The 19522-nt window shown below is 31.0% G+C and overlaps 1 protein-coding gene across 7 annotated transcripts in view; it reads left to right on the top strand.

Moving 5' to 3' along the window:
* The window catches only part of LOC126738014 (kinesin-like protein unc-104), a 227573-nt gene that overhangs the window by 178659 nt on the left and 29392 nt on the right, over window positions 1-19522 (top strand). For all 7 annotated transcript variants that reach the window (XM_050443167.1, XM_050443170.1, XM_050443171.1 and 4 more), the window contains 2 exons: window positions 2915-3068; window positions 12885-13027. In XM_050443167.1, coding sequence (XP_050299124.1) covers window positions 2915-3068; window positions 12885-13027 — 297 coding nt within the window. The remainder of the gene's footprint in view (window positions 1-2914; window positions 3069-12884; window positions 13028-19522) is intronic.

Below are 19522 nucleotides of genomic sequence, written 5' to 3' on the forward strand. Positions count from 1 at the left end.
CTTTTATTAGAAACAATTGATTTCCACTGCGAAAAAGAAGAAATAAGGATCAAAATTCAACAATGATGGCAGGTTCAACAAATTTTGTTTAACAATTTTGTTTAAAATTAAAGAATGCGTATATAATGCAAAAATTAGTTTTTATAAACAATTATACTTAAAAAATGTTTCCTAACAGTTGAGCTTGAACCTAATTGAATAAAAATAATTTTTTTTTCTCAAAAATCGTCCTTTTACCATATGACCAAAAAAGTACCTTTTTTTTGAGTGGGATGGGTATTATCTAAAAAAGCTAAGTTTTTACTTGTATTATATATTATATTATATATGGTGAAATAGTCTATCATTGGAAAACAGAATTATTCAGATCTATCTTTATGGGTTTATTTTAATTACATTTATTTACTGATCAATATACTAAAAAATTATGAAATTATACAAAGTAATTGAAGGATATGCAAAAAAAAACATGTTTTTTATAGGCAAAAAACGTCTTTTTCTTTTAAGCTATCCAAATGCAGGAGGTTGCCCACATATTTTAGGATATCCTGTAAAGTATATATTGCATGCATAACATTTATTTATTGAATTCATTTATTTAATTATGTAATGCTTAGGGATATTGTTTTACTTTACATTTATACGTAATAGATATACATTTAAGGCGTCAAGCTGCAAAACCCGCCTTATCCCACAAACTTGAGTTAGAGATAATCGACAAAAACTATTTTACACAAAGTTACTAACGGTACTTAAAAAAACATAAGTTCATCATGTGGAGTTATAATTTTGCATCTATTTTGTTCAGAAATAATAGTTTTTTTTTTAATTTCCAAGAAAAAAAACAAATAAAGAAAACTGGATAAGGCGGGTTTTGTTGCAGTAGGATGCATATTGCGTGTTTTGTTACAGCAAGATGCGAATATAGCTGCTTTTGCTTCCGAAATTTTATATTTGTGTTTTTTAAATAAAATTAAACAAACAGAATTAAGCAATGCTTTATTAACAAAAATAGTTTTCCCTGGTTCATATTGTTATTAATTATGAAAATAATAAAAATAAAATGTTATTTAGGTATTAAACAAAAATAAAACTATCTATGAAAGTATAACAAAAAAAACTAAATTCTTAAATCAGTTTCTTCTTCTTCTGCGATTGCACCTTCATCATTATCAGAATCTTCTTCAAAATTTTCTGGGGCTGCCTGAATTCCATCTAGTAATTCTCGGTAGTACACTAAGATATTCTCATCTCGCCACTTTTGCCCATGGTGCTTCCATAGAAGATGTTCCACATCTTTGATTTTTTCTCGCTTAACAAGAATTCCAATAGGTAAACGTTCCAGTTCCATATTTCTATAAGACTGGCCTTTCTTTAGTAAACTTCTATAGGTTGAAAGATCAGACTTATAATTAACTTTCTCTTTAACAACAATGTCACCTTTAATGTTTTTTTTCAGCGGCAATCTTTTACACTGGGAAAGTTTAAAGTACCAGCTGGAAGTATTTTTCATGACACGGGATGATTCACTTTTCCAATCACTCACAACACATTCGCTGTCATCTAGTTTTTGGAGCTTTCCTTGCTCTTCAAATAACAAGTAATAATCTTCTGGTTTAACTATGACTTCTTTACTAGGAACTTCGTTTTCGATTCTTCCAAACACTCGATCCGGGGGTAGGTAAGAATGCCCAACTACTGGAAGTGTTTGGTAATTCCTTTTGAATCATTTTGGTGAAGCACTGTGGTTTAACCTTATGCACTCTCAGTCTAACCATAAGTAGATTTTTTTGTACCTCCGGCAATTTAGTTTTTAACATTTCTTTAAGGGACTGACATTCAGAGTAAACATCGGTGCTGGGGCTTTTAAAACTAATATTATAGTCAGAAATAAAAACCACTCGAAAATATTCATACTTCACTGCAAGATTTGGTTCAACAGAAGCACAGTACATTTCACAGCTTTCTGATGCTTAGTTCTGAAGGAAGATATTTCCTAGTCGACTTATGTCTGCTGTAGTGGGATTCAACAGGCTGCAGTTTTTCAATAAAAGCTGTAATGGAATTTCTTCTATCCTCATATTTCTCTGGATGTCTATTTCCACCCCTTTTTTCTACTGGACCGTAGCCTGTTTCCAGATGTCTTTTGCAAATTAACTGTACCCTATCTTTTTTGATACCTAATATCGACAAAAATGATTTTTGACATACTTAAATCTTCTTATTGCCTGTACGAACTCTTACAAAGTATCTGACTCATTCCTTTTCTAGAACTTCCTACTTTTTCAGCTCTTGATCGTTGTGGTTGTTCCTGAGTTGTATAGCGCAGAATAAACTCGTCTTGTTGCATTTTCGTTTTGTTTTCATAAAATTGCTCGTGGAAGCGCCGAATATCTTGCATTCCTAATTCATTGCATTTTAAGGCATTTTGTTTCTTGTGTTTACATTTACGCCATCTTGTAGAGGCGAAAAGTGCCGTCAACAAAGTGTTATTTATTTTAATATACGATTTTAAATAACGTCATAAAAAAATAAAGAAGATTTTTCCAGATTTCGGTTTTTTTCGGATATCTTCGGAACTATTCGAAATTTTTTAAATTTTAAAACGGCATTTTGTTAGATGTCAAATTTAGCAACTTTGCCATAATTTAACGGACCTTGTGTCTCTTACGGTTTCCGAGATCCCTATGATGAGGGTCGAATTTGGGCCATCCTGTACATCATATTAAACTAGACCGCCTGTATATCAAACGTTTACCCTGTATGTTTGTGATACGTTTTTAAATAAATATTTTTTCCATTGTTAATAAATTTTATTTTCTTCTTATAGTAGTATAATTTGCCTACTTAGTGCCTATTTAATTATATTTAACAATTGAGTGATACCGCCTGAGTAAATAAATAAATACGACAGGTGTTCAACGTCGCCAAAGGCGAGTACTAGATACCAGCTCAACTTACGTGAGGGGCGAAGAAAACCTGCACGGATGGCGTCCACGTGGTGATTCTCTTATTTTCGATCATCAGTGGGAGTTGGAGAAACTTACGAGGCTTGAAGAAGTCGAAAGGTAAGAAATTTCTTTAAAAATCTGCATAAAAATATCTCATCAACCAATTGATTTGGATTGCCATTACAGTTTTCATACTGTAACGGGTGGCGTCAATCAAATAGAATATTATTAATTCAGACGATTGGGTGCGATAGGAGCGGTTCGTATTTTCCAGTAGAGGTGCCTTGATAAGTTCACACATACACGTGGTTGAATAATACAGTGACCGCCTAAAGTTCCGCATAAATTCGATAAAAAATAGAAACATGATTTTTTGAGAAAACCTTAGAACATTGAAAGGCTAGAATTAGTAAACAACAACTTTGTTTGAGTCCAACATGTGCACAGGGGCAAGAGGGGTCTTTTGTTTACAAACATATTTGCCGATTCTCTGTTGTCAAGTCGACGCAAATTTCCAACGGAGGAAATTTTTAGTTATATTTTAACCACCATTATAACGTTAATTTAACTTATTTGTGTTGTATTTTATAGGAAAATTTAAAATAAAAAGAATAAATACTACAATTAACCTATTTTAAGAATAAATATAATATCCTTAAGCAAAAAAACAAAATTATTAACATTCTTATCGCTAAAACTGCTTCTAAAAAATTTGAAGCGACAACACCGGAGCTTAAGCGCCTGAGCCATACGCGTAGTATCATCTGTCAAACGGCCTCTTTGTTTATTTTCGGGATTCGTGTATTTTCATTAATTTTTGGTTTAAAAACGGAAAAAGGCCACATTTTAGTGTTTTTTTAAATTGCTAGGATGGCAAAAACTTGTGTCGTTTGTGCCGCATCATGATAAAAAGGTGATTCCAGCCGATCTTTTCACAAGTAAGTACTGATACTTTCATAACATCACATCATAGGGTTACCATCGTCATAAACGTAGAATAGGGGATCTTATAGATATTAACCTAATAAAAACTTAAATGTGAAAGTGTGCGTAAAATACCAAAATATTTATATTTTTAAATGTACCTATATAGTTATGTTTTTTTAATATAGATATTAGGTAGATAGATGAAATTACTAATTTTTTATTGCCTTTAAAGAATTTTGAAATTTATTTAGATATTGATATCTATGTATAAAGTTAATTTTGTCTTTCCCTAAAATTTGGTCGATAATTTATTATTTGTTTTACCATATTGCAACTTACAATAATACATATAGTAATTGGCACCACATATTAATTGATTACTGTATTTTTTTTTGCTTTTTGATTAAATATCAAATACTTATTATAGATTGCTTAATATATGCTCACAGGGAACAATGGATTTTATTAATGGAAATCAACACAATTAAAAAGAACATATTTGTTTATTCAGATCACATCCTTAGAAGTGATTTCTTATATAAGGAAGATAATATTATCAGTAGCCAGACTTTATTAAAAAAATCAGCTCTACCTCAAAGGTAATTTTTTTTTAAATATATTTTTCTAGTATAAAAAAATCGTCACAAAAAGTATTAGTGTTACTTATATAAGCTTTATTTATACCTAATACTTATTAAATTAGGTATGTGTGTAAAACTATTTTTTTACTAGGATTTCTGATGCACTGGTTAAAAACACAGCAGCCGATAATTCAGTTAATTTGCCAAGTGATTTACCCTTCAAAGCTGCAGGGGTAGTTTTCCTGAAGAGTGCAAAAACTTCTTTAGCTTCCAAAATGGTATATAGTACAAACAGTGAAGCTAATATAGACAAGTATGGATAATTAAAATAGATTAATATTCTTGATACACCAAATTTTGCATAATTACAGATCTGATCATTCATCATCAACAATAACTGCATCTGAGATTAATAGTTACCGTGGGGTCTAGGTCAACAATTACTATTTCTCATCCAAGCCGTTTTTGTTTAACTGCTACACATTCCCTGACTGCCAAGGAAAAGGTAAAAATACACTCAAAATAGACTACTAGTTTTATGCCATGTATCATCCTATTTTATATATCTTATTTAAAAGTCATATAGTATTTTATTGTGTTATATTTGTTTAATTAAATGCAATTAATCAAATGTATGATCTTACAAAGATTCTTTATAATAACATGCATTTTATTGATCAATTGGTTTATCATAATATATTTTTTAATTTTTTCTTTTTCTTTTTAATTAATACTGTATTTTTGTGTATATTATTCTAGGGTAAAATCAAAATTATATCCTGAGGACCTAAGCACTGATGATTCCACCGTTTCAAAAGCTAAATCACTCGTCACCAAATTATGGAAAAGAAAATAAAGAACAAAAAATTAAAATTCGAAGATTGCAACAAACAAATTTGCGCCAAAGAAATTGAATTAGATTTCTCAAGTCATTATTAAAATACTTAAGAAATAATGACATGATTTTCGAAAAAGCCCAACATACTACATATTTTATTTGACTTGTAAAAGTACTTGTATATTTCTACTAATAAACTATCTAATCTAATCTATTGTACATAGTCTTTATTCTCAGGTAAGCTTTGTTTTTTAGTATAAATTAATATCATATAATAATTGGTATTAGGTATTATATAGGTCACTGTTAAATGTCTCAAAACCATTGTACAGGCTAAATACTCATAATAAAAATTTTATAACCTATAAAAAACCTGCAACTCCTTCACAATTTGAACATCCTTGTAGTTTTAACTCTTCCCGCTGAAGCAATACTGTCCCTTTGAAAAAGTCAGCACCATAGAAGTATATATTATGTGATATAAAGTAAGTGATGTAAAACTGAGTTTTATCCAATATAACAATAAAATTATGCAAAATAATAAAAATTTGTGTCTTAAAACATGATTTATTAAGAAATCTATAATATTATATTATTAAAATATTTAATTTCCATAAAAATGCTTTGACAAAAATGTTGCCTTTTTTTAGGACCTTCCTCTAACGAAGTCCGTTAAAAAACACATAAATAGCTCGTAAATGGTAATATTACTTATACTCAAACTCTATAATAATTAATAAAAATTTATCAGGTAAATATTTGTTGACGACGTCACTGGTAGAGAGTGCTTGTATCGGTGGCATCAACAATGCGATCGAGCGGCGTTGCGATGCCATTACCGTTTTCTCGTGGCTTCGTACTTTATTTTCATTTATTTAACGTATATTGACTTCGATATAGAGTATCTTATCAAATTTCTTTAAAAAAATGCTTGATATTTTATTAAAGGGGAGCAGTAGTATTGTTTTGAGCCTTCGAAAACAACTGAAAATTTTTATGATATTATAAAGTGATTTTTTCCATTTCTCTATGAGCATTTGGCATCATTGCATCAGAGATGTTGCAAGCAAACAAACCTGCCCATAGTTCCACGGTATGCTACTTCTAGCTTTTCAATGTTCTAAGGAGAAAACGCTCGGACCCGTTGATTTTTATTTTAAGTTGCACATTATTTCACATAAACTTTTGTATACAGGGTGGAACAAAAAAAAGATATGACGTCATCGGTCATTTTTTTAAATAAAATGCTATATTTTTTATTGCATTTATGAAATATAGGCGAAATTCCAAGCAAGTTTCGTATAACACACCTCATCTCAAAACTCAACTGTTTCAGAAATATTTACATTTAACCAACAAGAAAGCAAGTAAGTACGCCTATTTACAAATTAAGATAAAATGGAGGATAAAATGTAAACTATGAAAACTCTTATTAATGTATCAAGTGTTCAAACTGATCCCCATTTACTTCTTGGTAGAAAGCAAGACGGTTTACAAACTCATGTAAAACACTATCAATTATTTCGGGTGATATACGTCTAATTTCATATCTAATTCTATTTTTCAAATCTTCTACGTTGTTTGGCTTCTCAATATAAACTTACTTTTTCTTACTATACTTTTCAGGTACCCCCATAGAAAATAGTCGCAGGGATTTAGGTCTGGTGATCTGGCCGGCCACCCTATTGACCCTCTTCGTCCTATCCATCTTCCTGGGAACACTGTATCCAAGTAATTACGGACATCTCGAAAGAAATGTGGCGATGCGCCGTCTTGCTGAAACCACAAATTATCTGTCGGGACAGCAGGGTCTTGTTTGTCTGGGCATAGGGCAGCCAAAGCAGGGATAAGATCTTCTTGAAGAAAATTCAAATAGCGTTGTCCTGTTAAGTTTTCTTCGAAAAAGTATGGCCCTATTACTTTATTTTCCACGATACCAGCCCAAACATTAATAGATTTACGATACTGTGTATGAGCCTCAGTTGCCCAGTGTGGATTTGACACTGACCAATACCGACAATTTTGCCGATTTACGAAACCGTTTAAACAAAAAGTTGAAGAAAACAAAACTCGTAAGACAAACTGACGGTTATTATTGCAAATTATCATCATTTGCTCGCAAAATTGGTTTCTTCGATCAGGATCGTCCTTATTTAATTCGTGTATTAGTCTAATTTTATAAGGGTGGTATTCATTTGCTTTTAAGATGCGTCTTACTGACGTTCCGGCTATATTATTATCAACTGAAATTTGTGAAGTTGCATTGTTTGAATTTTCGAAGGAGAGCAGAACGTTTAATTTTGTTTCTTCAGAGATGTTTGGACGACCTGATCTTGGCAAATCCCTAACATGACCTGAAGTTATGAATTTGTGCTCTATTTTACTAACTGTTGACTGAGAAATATGATGGTTTGGGTATTTGGCATTAAACAGTTCACTTACTTCTTTTTGCGATTTCAAAATTTCAATTCGTTGGGTTTCCGTTAAATTAGCCATAATTTATTCTGATAAAAACTATTAATTTTCGAACTTGACATTCGACAGTGACATTCGAAAATGGAGATTCGTTACAAGTGCAACCATGGAAATAGAAACAATTGGCAGTGTTTATAACATTATTTTTATCCTCGTTTTTACCTTAATTTGTAAATAGACGTACTTATTTGTTTTCTTGTTCTTTAAATGTAAATATTTCGGAAACAGCTGAGTTTTGAGATAAGGTGTGTTATACGAAACTTGGAATTTCGCCTATATTTCATAAATGCAATAAAAAATATAGCATTCCATTTAAAAAAATGACCGATGAAGTCATATCTTTTTTTTTGTTCCACCCTGTACAAAAATTTATGTGAAATAATGCACAACTTAAAATAAAAGTCGACGGGTCCGAGCGTTTTCTCAAAAAATCATGTCTCTAATTTTTATCGAGTTTATGCGGAACTTTAGGCGGTCACTGTATATTCTTAAATGAACATATTTAAACTTAATTATTGTCGTTCAAGTTCATAAAAGTACAAGTGCTATTCTACTACGTATAAACAACAATGTAGCAGACTCTATTTTTTTTATCATAAGTAGGAGAAAGGAAATAGGAACCAGCTGCTTGCATTTTATCAAAAAGTCATGTACAGGATTGTTCCTTATATTTAGACCAAGCATAGGTTATTAAACGGGGTGGAAAAAAACTTTAAATATAAAAGTTGTTTACATTAAATCGCCAGAAAGTGTCTTATAATATAATAGAGAGGTGTCGAAAAGTTAATAAAAAATACAAAGTATTTTTTTAAGTGAAACACCTTATATATTTGTATATTAAATAAACAATCTTTTTCTTGTAACTTAAATAATATACAAGGTATCTACTATAAAAACCGCCAAAATTTAAGAGATGATTAAACAAGGCATTTGCAACCAAACACTTTTATAACATTTTTTCGAAAAGTTTTTAGTTTTTCTGGTATTTAACATTTTTTGATTTTATCAAATTTCTTTGTTTTTTTTTATATAAACAAGAATATCTCCGTTATTCTTACCACCACATAAAATTTAGATATACCATCTGAAAGAGAATTAAATTTGCTATAAGATGGGTATATTTAAGTTTTTGAGTAATTTTTAATACCGGGTGTTATCAGAAGTTAAATGTAACATTTGGGAAATGTGCAAAATTAGTGGTGTCTTCTTCGTTGTCGTTTTTCTAAAATTTGGTAAATAGGGAAATGTTTTTTTTTCAGCAAAAACTACTGCATTTAATATGCTTTCCAATGATATACTTACTTTTGTGATAACTATTTGTTTTCACAGCAATATCATGGGCAAAAGAAAGAAAACCACAAAAATTGAAAATTTTCAAATTTTATATTTCTTGATTGACCAAAATTAAAAAATCTAAATTTCATTAAACAAACCTAAAATTATAACAACTGTTCAAAATGTCTTCCCTCTTGTTCAATACATTTGATGCATCTGCTTCTGACACTATCAACAACCCGTTCAAGTTCAACGCGTTTTTGTCGCATTTCACACACTAATTTGATTTATTAGTTCGTCTCAAGTATTAATGTTAATACTATAAACATTAGATTTTAATGTGCCCCAGACATAAAAGTCAAGGGTTGTAAGGTCAGGGCTTCTGGGCGGCCATCTTACCGGACCGTATCTTCCAATCCATTTCTCCCCAAAGCATTGATTCAAGGAATTTTGCACAATTCTGCCGTTATGGGCTGGGCATCCGTCCATTTGAAACCAAAGTTTCTGCCTAGCCGCTAAGGGAATTTCTTCCAGAAAGTCAACAAGGTCAGTATTTAATAAATTTGAAAACTCATTGAAATTGAGCCGATCAGGAAGTATTACAGGCCCGAAAAGGCGATCTCTCATTAATCCTATCCATACGTTGACCCTTATCTCATGTTGAAAATGTGAAACAACAGTCGCATGAGGGTTTTCTGTATGTTATATATGGTTATTTCTTAAATTCATTATTCCGGCTCTTGTATATGTTGCTTCATCTGTCCAAAATATTTGATCTGTTCCCCACTCTTGCAACTTATTCAAGTACCACCTACAGAATTAAAGCCTCACCAAACCACTGGCAATAAATCCCGGACTTTTTTCAAATGAAACGGATGCAAATTATTTTTTTTAAGAACTCTATGTACAGTGGAATGGTGAATCCTTAATGCAGCACCAATGCGGCGAGTACTTCTAGATCTATCTTCTGTAACAGCTCTCATAATAGCAGGTTCTTGTCTCCAGCGTTGACCATTTTGACCACCTTCTCTAATCCACAAAGCTCGAATGGAACCAGTTTCCCCACGCCCACAGCGTCTGAACACTTCTGCAAATGTACATCTATGGGGTTGCCGTCTATTAGGAAAACTAAGCACATACTCCTTTGCTGCCTCCCGCGAGTTTCCATTTGCGACACTGTAAATAAATAAGATGTCCCGATATTCAATGTTTGTGAAACTAGGCATTATTTTTTTAAGCACGTTTAAAATCAAATTACTTATTTAACTACTTTAAGTGGAAGTGAAAACTTAATGACAGTTCTTGTCAAATTGTAAATATCTATGCTTTTGTTTTAAAATCACGTAATACATAGTTTATGAATTTCCTTCTTTTGCGGATTCATTGCCATTTACAAAAGAAGGAAAACATGCCTTTTTTCTTAAAGAATGAATATCGCGATATGTTATTTATTTACGGCTTCTCTAATGGAAATTTGTGGAGCTGTTGTATTAGGGAAGATAGATTTACAAGTACTCACCGCATTGGTGCTCAAAAGATCAAGAAATATAAAATTTGAAAATTTTCAATTTTTGTGGTTTTCTTTCTTTTGCCCATGATATTGCTGTGAAAACAAATAGCTATCACAAAAGTAAGGTTATCATTGGAAAGCATATTAAATGCAGTAGTTTTTGCTGAAAAAAAACATGTCTCTATTTACCAAATTTTAGAAAAACGACAACGAAGAAGTCACCACTAATTTTGCACATTTCCCAAATGTTACATTTAACTTCTGATAACACCCGGTATTAAAAATTACTCAAAAACTTAAATATACCCATCTTATAGCAAATTTAATTCTCTTTCAGATGGTATATCTAAATTTTATGTGGTGGTAAGAATAACGGAGATATTCTTGTTTATATAAAAAAAAAACAAAGAAATTTGATAAAAAAATGTTAAATACCAGAAGAACTAAAATTTTTTCGAAAAAATGTTATACGACTTTTTTGTTGCAAATGACATGTATAATAACCTCTTAAAGTTTGGCGGTTTTTATAGTAGACACCCTGTATAAAATGTTAATATTTGGTTTACCTCAACTCTTGTCTCGCTTTTTTTCTTTATTTATATTTACTTATATTTATTTATATTAGCCATTATAAAAGGTTTGTACATCCTCTACAGATGATATAATTCTCTGGCATAACGAGAATACGCATAGTCTCACTGATATAATTAAATGATTAATCATATCTAGTAAACATATTATTTATGTTTGTATAATTGTTATAGCTAAAGAGAATATCGTATATTTTAAATGCTATATAAATATTAATTGTCTTGATACTGATCGTATTACGTTTTTTACGTTACATTTTCATTTTCTTTCTCTGCATCAAAGCTAATAAATACATATAATATTAGTGACTATGTTAACAAGTTTTTTAGAGCTTCAAAAGTAGATTAAAAACAGTATTGGTTAAAAGTCAATAATAAAATAGAGTACTTAATGACTGTGTTCAACTTATGAACAATTTTAATTTTATTTCATCAATTTATTTGTTTTTGGATAGTTCTTCTCCTTTTGTTTTGTTTATATTGCTATTATTGTAGAATATCATTAATTTTTTTTAAGTATTTGGATTGTTAAGTCGAGTTTTTTTTTCTCTTTTTTTTATGTCTAAATTTTTGTTTGTTTTTTTTGTATATTAAGTTAGTTAAATATTTTCTGTATGTTTTACTTGCTTTTTTTAAAGCAGTTATAATAATATTGTAATTTTATGTGTACTCGGTTAAGTTAACAGCATTCGCGGCCCTTCGCCGAGTATAAAATAAAGGCCTAATCTATTTATTTATTTACTTAGATATAAATATAGATGTTTGCAATTTGCTAAAAATATCGAGCAATTACTTTCCAAATAAGCTAGTGGCTATTTTGCGTTAAGAAATACTTAAAATTGAACTAGATAAAATAATAGCAAAAAATGCCAATTTTGCTTTAATTAATGGTCAATTGTGCTATGGCATCTGTTTTTGGGATATTTGTGCACAACTTTATTTTTCTTATGCAAAATCATGCCATGCCGTCAGAATTCTTTGTGGTCCTAATAATAGGGATTTATTGCAAGATTCATTCTAAGAAGGAAAATATTTAAAAATTATTATTACTATACCCTATTGCTATCTATATTTTGGAAACTATATTATTTAATGTATAAAAATCACTCCTCTCCAATTAATTCAACACAATTCTTTTTTTTTTTGGTCAATTTTAACTTTGACTAAATGTAGCTTTTCTTTTTACATTCGTTTGCTTCTTTATTAGATCTTTCATTATTTTGGTTTTGCAGCGTAGTAATCATTACTTTTATTGGACCTCTCGTTTATAATTGAAGAAATCTTGTCTACTCAGTCAATATTCGCCACAGATATCTACTACTTTGAATGTTGTTAAAGTGTGAAGATAATTATGATATTTATGCCTTTTTAACACCTTTTAAAAATATTTTTTCACGTTATGTGTAAGGTGTGTTAATAATAACTACTAATCAATGTAATTTCCGATTTCTGATAAATTTCCAAACGAATTTATCCATGTAAAATCCAATCCACGAACGCTTTTTGGGTATTAATCCCAAAAAATATATTTTTGATAGATTCTTAAATAATTAAATTAAACCATATTTGTATAATCGAATGATTAGTGGTATTATCAAATTGTATAGAATGTATACACCATTTAATTATGTACTATTTTGTTACAAATGTACATAGAAATTACCCAAAATATTGACATGATTTTTGGTAATTTAAAAGAAATAATATTAAAAATATATTTCTAAATGTTTTTTGTAGGGTCAGGCATACACTTTTGCTAAGGGAACGTTTAGGACTAGATAGAGGACACAACCATAACCGATTTATTGAATACACCACCAAGAGTGAAAAAGACGTCTGTAACATGGTAGCCAAGAATAATTTGAACCAAAACTACCAAGGTAAGTATAGTTTTAGGGCTAATGTTATCTTGCGTGCCATCTTGGGACACTTTCATTATGTTCGTTAGAGGAAAACTAATAATTAATAAAATTTCGTCTAACATACATGTTTTCACTAGCCTTATACAGATATAATCATTCAAACCTCGTCTATAGAAAATAGTCTATGAGCGTAAGCGAGAGGGGACATACGGAGTCCGCATGAGACAGACAGGGCACAATACATGCCGTTTCCAAATTAATAAGTTTGGCAACATTGATATTTCTGCCACACGGCTCTCCGCTCGTTCATCGAAAAACGAGACAATTCTTATCCCCACCACACTGCACCGCCAATATTAGATTGCATTTTAAATGTTTAACGTTATTTTTGTTCCTAACTTCTTGCTTAATCAGCAAAGAATAAATTTAAGACCGCTCGCTAGTTTCTTGTTAAAATGTGTTCTCTTGAGGAGAAAAAGCAAATTATTAAGTGGTAGTATGCCGGCAGTTCTGTCGATGAAATATCAGGCAGAATTGCATTCACGTTCGAAAATCAGCTCATTCCTGTACGCAGCACAATTTTTGAAATTATCCATAGGTTTGAGACCTTTGGGTGCTTGGAAAATTGCAGGAAATGCTACGCAAATGAGCAACCACCTATTGTTAGACCGCTAGGCGAAGAAAGGGAGCTTCGAGAGGTTAATGTTTCTGCTGTTGCTGAAATAAACTTTCCTTGCAATAGTACAACCATTGCCAAAGAAACGGGTATTGAGCCTTTAAAGGTTAGAAGAATTTTAAAAAGAAATAAGTACAAGTGCTATAAGTTGCAAAAAACCCAAGAAATTTTCCCACAGGACCATGAGAGACGGATGTAATTTTGCCATTAAGTGTTGGAAAGGGCAAATCGGGAAATGTTTATTAGTAACATTTTGTTTTCACATGAGTTCTCTTTCTCTATTTGTGGTAAACATAATCCGTCCATTACAGTCGGTTATTCGAGGGAAAATAAGCACATAAGCATACCAACACGTACACAATACCCTCAAAAGGTTAATGTAAGGGCTGGCATTTTAGGTGATTCAATTATGGGCCCTTTTTTTATCGATGGAAACCTTAATGCCAACAAATACCTTAATCTTTTGAGTGATGAAGTTCTTCCTGCTTTTCGAGGGCTCAATATCAATTTAGAACAAGTTTGGTTTCAACACGATGGCTCATAACGAATTAGTGGTACGTCAATTTCTCGAAACGTCTTTCCCTGATCGTACAATCAGTTGAAACAGTACTATTAAATGGCCCGCCAGAAGCCCCGATTTAGCCCCCAATGATTTTTTTCTTTGGGCATACCTAAAAGAACAAATTTATAGGCACGAAAATGAACGGGCCACTAATTTAGAAGAGCTTTGTGGTAAAATTAGGCAAGCATTTAATAGTATCTCCATTGAAATGTTGTCGAACACGAGAAGGTGGTTTTATAATCGATTGACGTACTGCACTACTAAACAGGGTGGCTTTTTGACCTGACATAAGGTAATTTTAATTTTTATTTAATATTATCAAATTAACTTAATTTTTTGCTTTATTTTGGATGAATTTTTTTATTTTCTGTCCAATATTTAGTTAATTTATGTTTACAAGATTATTGCAGCCGGTTTTTAGTTTATTTTTTGCTGTTAGGACAGGCAGCAGCAAAGACTCAAACGAAACAATTTTTTTTTTTAATTTGCCACAGAGCAGTGCATCCTCACTTGAACGCCTTAAGAATACTGAAAGCACAGAACACAAATATATAGAGAAGTGGTGGTTGCATACAAACTGATCGAAATTCTTGTGACAAATCTGCTAGCGTCCTCTCGCTTGGCAACGGAAGCTATTGTAACTAACTTGACAGTTTGACGTAACTAATTGGACCAATCAAAATGGCAGAAAGGCGTGGCCAAATTAGGGCGGGAAAATTTTTCAAATTTCATTTAATAAGAAATCTCATGTTCTTACACAATCATAAAAGCTACTTTTTAATTAGGTGTTAACATCAGATATTGATCAGGATAAAATAAAAGTCTTTAGCTTTATTTCACATACATATTATCTAAATGAGTTCATTTATTCCAATAATCAGTTAACAATAGTGTACAACATCACCAATTTCAAAATGGAAATAAAACAATGTTTTTCTTTAATACATTTATCATTTAATTTTCTTGAAAAATAATTACTTAAAAATGTATATTATAACATAAAATTAAAATTATATACATAATCTACAATAATTAATTATAACAGATATTCTATAAATTAAAATGAATCTAAAAATGATAAAAGTATTTTATTAGCATTGAACTATGCCAATCCAAACAGATTAAAAAATATTGTGAAGATTTTTGTGTTATTTTCTTACCATACATGTAAAGATATTACCATTAAATTAATAATATCCCTATTTTAGTAACGCAAACAGATTCAATAGAGGATACCAATATATTAATAATAAATATTTTTTATTTGCAAAAATACAATACACAAAATAGTTATAAGTGTAGTACAAAACTATACATGCAAATAAAAGGCCAACAAATTCAAATGTCTACAGTGCAGATTCTAGTCTTCAACATTGTGACCCAAAAAAAAAGAATATTTTATAAAGTATATAGTTCACCTAGCAGATAATTAAGATAATCTTTTCGGATAATACAAGACTAACGACATAAGTACTAACATTCATGTACTAAACCTACACAAATTAAAAGAATACATAATCTATATTACTCAAAATGATTTAAAGACAAAACATGCCAGATCCAGACATAAAGAGCAAAAAAATACATACATAAAATATAACTACACCCAAATTAAATATTTTATGAAAATGTATAATAATCTTTGTAAAAAAAAATTAATTTCACTACTGAATGAATTATCTTTGTTTAATATATATATCTTATATTCTACAACTTATAGTATGGCATATATCACATACATAATATATATTTGTTAGTCTCCAATAATACTAACAACATAACTTGGAACTATAATATTGAAAAACAAACTTAATTTAAAGACAAATCCCTACAGAAAGTTAAAAAAAAAATAAGTTATAGCAAAAAATTTCACTCTGATCCATTCTGGGCGCTCAGCTCTGTTAGTCTCTGTACCTATGTCTCGTCTCGCTGAACATAGGAAGTGGTATGATATGAGTATGAAATAAAATGAAAAAATAGGCAGTGCAAACCTTATAAATAAATTCTCTGAATGATTCATGTGGAAAATAATGACAAAAGAAATTTTTAAATAAATATGTAGATATTGTAGTATAAATGCAGCAGTATCAGCATTATTAAAATTTAGTGAATGGAACGTGTTTTAGTGAATGGCCAGAACAAATTCTATAGCTCAAAGTCTTAATAAAATTTACATTGCATATCTCTCTCCATGTTTTTCTTGTAATGGGGACTGAAGATTGACAATACAAAAACATAATAGTAATAAATAAAATCAGATTTTCTTACCAGAAACCTGGAATTGCTGGCTGCAAATTAATTAAAACATTACTCCCAATATTGAAAGAGAACTTTTTAGAAAAAAAGTCATGAATTTAAAATAACATCCTTAAAACAAATAGCAAACTCAACCCACGCTTCCAGCATTCATTGAAATGAAAGAAAAACTCAAATGGTATGACAATGACAAATGATATTCTATCAGTCAATGTCAACAACTGTCTGTCAGCTCCCTGTCAATTTTGCCAAACAAGATGGCCGACATACGATTCCGATTTTCACCATACAAGCTTCATGCATGTGACTGAAAGGTTTCGGTTTCGGGCTTCGGCGGGGTCCGCTGCTTCGAGTAGTTGTCACAACGTTGCCAGATCTACCGCGATATATAATTCCTATAGGCGAAGTTAGAATGATCATATTATCTGTATTAGAATATATGCATTGGCGGCGTAGCATCCCTCACTCTGATGGTTCTACTTTATTTTATTTTATTTTGACGGAATCTGTAATATTCATCATTGATTGTCCCCATTTTCTTAAGGTAATACCTCCAAACTCCATTTCGGGTGAGGAGATCAACGACTATTTTAATTCCTCGTTTTTCTTCACGCTAATAAGCTTTTTTGTGTGTTTAGTGGATTAAGATACGAGTTTTTTGTCGGCCTTTGCCCAGGTCTATTTACACAATTTAACTTAACATTTTGCCACGTTTTAAGTTCTTCCATTAGGTGCCCTTTAGTGTACAATATAAAATGGTTCGAGTACATAGAAAGCGGTCTGTGCTTAATCCCTTTTGCAGTTGGTCTCTAACTTTGTTGTGAACAACAGGTCATAGGGACGAAATGAGAATGTTTGAATGAATGTTTTGTATGTCAGTGTAATTTTTAATTAAAATCCGCTAAGCGCTTTCGGTCTGTTATACGATATTCAGAGCCGATTTGTTAAAGAGTACACAGAAAAACACACATAAAGAGGAACGCAAAAGACATGGACTTATGCCAGACTAAAAACATGGTTTCTAATATTGTTAGTTTTGAGTTTGGGTGACCCTGCACTTGTCCAAGCTTCCTTTTCTATATACGCATGCAGCGGAATAAGATCAAATTAAGTTTCAAGAGCCGCGGAAGCAAGTTCATGGCTCCCGTTATTCCCCAACAACCAATTTTCTCCTTTTAGAATTGTTGCTTTTCTGTTTAGCTACTTCCTATTTTCAAATGGAGTAATTATAGTTTTACTTAGATTGATATTTAGTCTTTCTTGGGTATTTATTTTGAGAGAACACCGAGCTGGCTTTGCCACCAATTAACATGGATTTAATCTATTTTGTCGGAGTTTGTTCCACTTCTACTAGTTGTGACTCGCTGGACTTTAACTTGTCTCCAGTTTTTTTATATGTAACTATAGAATGTTTTGTATGTGTGTAATTGCTTTATTTTTTACTAATTTTCTCACGGACAGAATGGTAAAAATTGGTAAAAGTACTAGTATGAAACAGCGAATCTCAATCGAAGTATCTCAGGGCACAGTTCTTGAATCAGTGTTATTTATTATATACATTAATAATATATGCTCATTAAATTTCCTTGGAACTCTCATATCTTATGCAGAAGACGCTGCAATTTTTTATGAAGGAAATATATTGTATGAAATTAGATATATGGTGGAACGTAGCTTAAATCTCATAAATAACTGGTTAATTGTCTCTAAATGTTAATTGTCTTTGTCTTAATATTTTTAAAGTAGCTAGAATTTCCGCAGCTGCTGAAATAATACAAAACATGCTTGATGTTTTTAACCACGTCAACCTTAATCTGCTGCATAAGTGTTATAAATATATCGAGCACGGTGGCTGGCATTTTGAGCAATTATTACTATAAGTTTTTTTTGTAATTCCAATTATTGTAAGAATTTGTTTACGTTTAGAAAAATTTTGATTTATTGTTTTTTATTAAAATAATTAATTAAAATCAATTAATTGTGTATAATTGATTTTTGTATCTTATTATTTGCTTTTAGTCAATTTTTACAAGAACGGTGATATTTAGCGATTTTTACTGAGAGCACTTTTTTTCATGCAAAATACATAAGAACATCATAATCTGAAGCCCAAACGGGCAGAAATTGAATGCTTAGAGAAATGGGGTTAAATTTACCCAATACCCTTGGTTCGCACGCCCCTGGTTAATATAATTTTTGTTAAACAGGTTAAAAAGGATAACAATAATTTATGTCTCTAACAATAAACAGGTACTAACAATAATTTATGTCTCAAAATTTGTTGCGGTAGCTAAAGTAGTTCCGAAGCTATAAAATGAAAACTATAGTTTTTAAGGGTTATCTTCAAAGAGATCTAGCTCGCTGAGGAAGCATTTTCGGACTCATGTTCATATAAACTTTTCTTTTTTTACGTTTTCTATCTACTCTTGAAATTTGTAACATGATCAACGGAATATCCTGTATGTAATTTGAATTTAATTTAAATTGTTTTTTGCCTGGTTGTAAAAAAACTGGGAAGATTCCATCTACTTCTGAAGACCGCTTTGATTGAACGATATAAATGTACTATTCTTGGATTTCCGAAGCTCTTTATTATATTCAGATAGGGAGACTGTATGATAGTTATCCCAGTTTTTCAATCTTTTGGGTTCATTGAATACTTTTCAAGAGTCTTTAATTTGTTTATGTGTGTTCCACTATGGCAAGTATAATGTAGATATTATCATCAGTAGCCATTATGCAGTTTTTTATGTTTTTTGAAGCTACGTTGCCGTCTTCCACTATTAAACCTGATAGCAGTTCACTCTCAATATCCCATATTAGCTGCTTTTTGTAAGCAATTGAATCGGTTAATGTGGGCACACTTTTGCTAGCGAGTTCTGTATTTTGGACGTAAACTAATTTAAAAATGTACCTCCTTTGACGTAGAGTACATAAAAAAAATATAGATCTACGATCGGAGCTAGGGATGGGAATTCTAGTTCTTTAGTTCACATTAGTTCACCACCAATACCGTCAA

The sequence above is a fragment of the Anthonomus grandis genome, chromosome 6 (assembly GCF_022605725.1).
Source record: "Anthonomus grandis grandis chromosome 6, icAntGran1.3, whole genome shotgun sequence".
NCBI classification, from domain to species: Eukaryota; Metazoa; Arthropoda; class Insecta; order Coleoptera; family Curculionidae; genus Anthonomus; species Anthonomus grandis.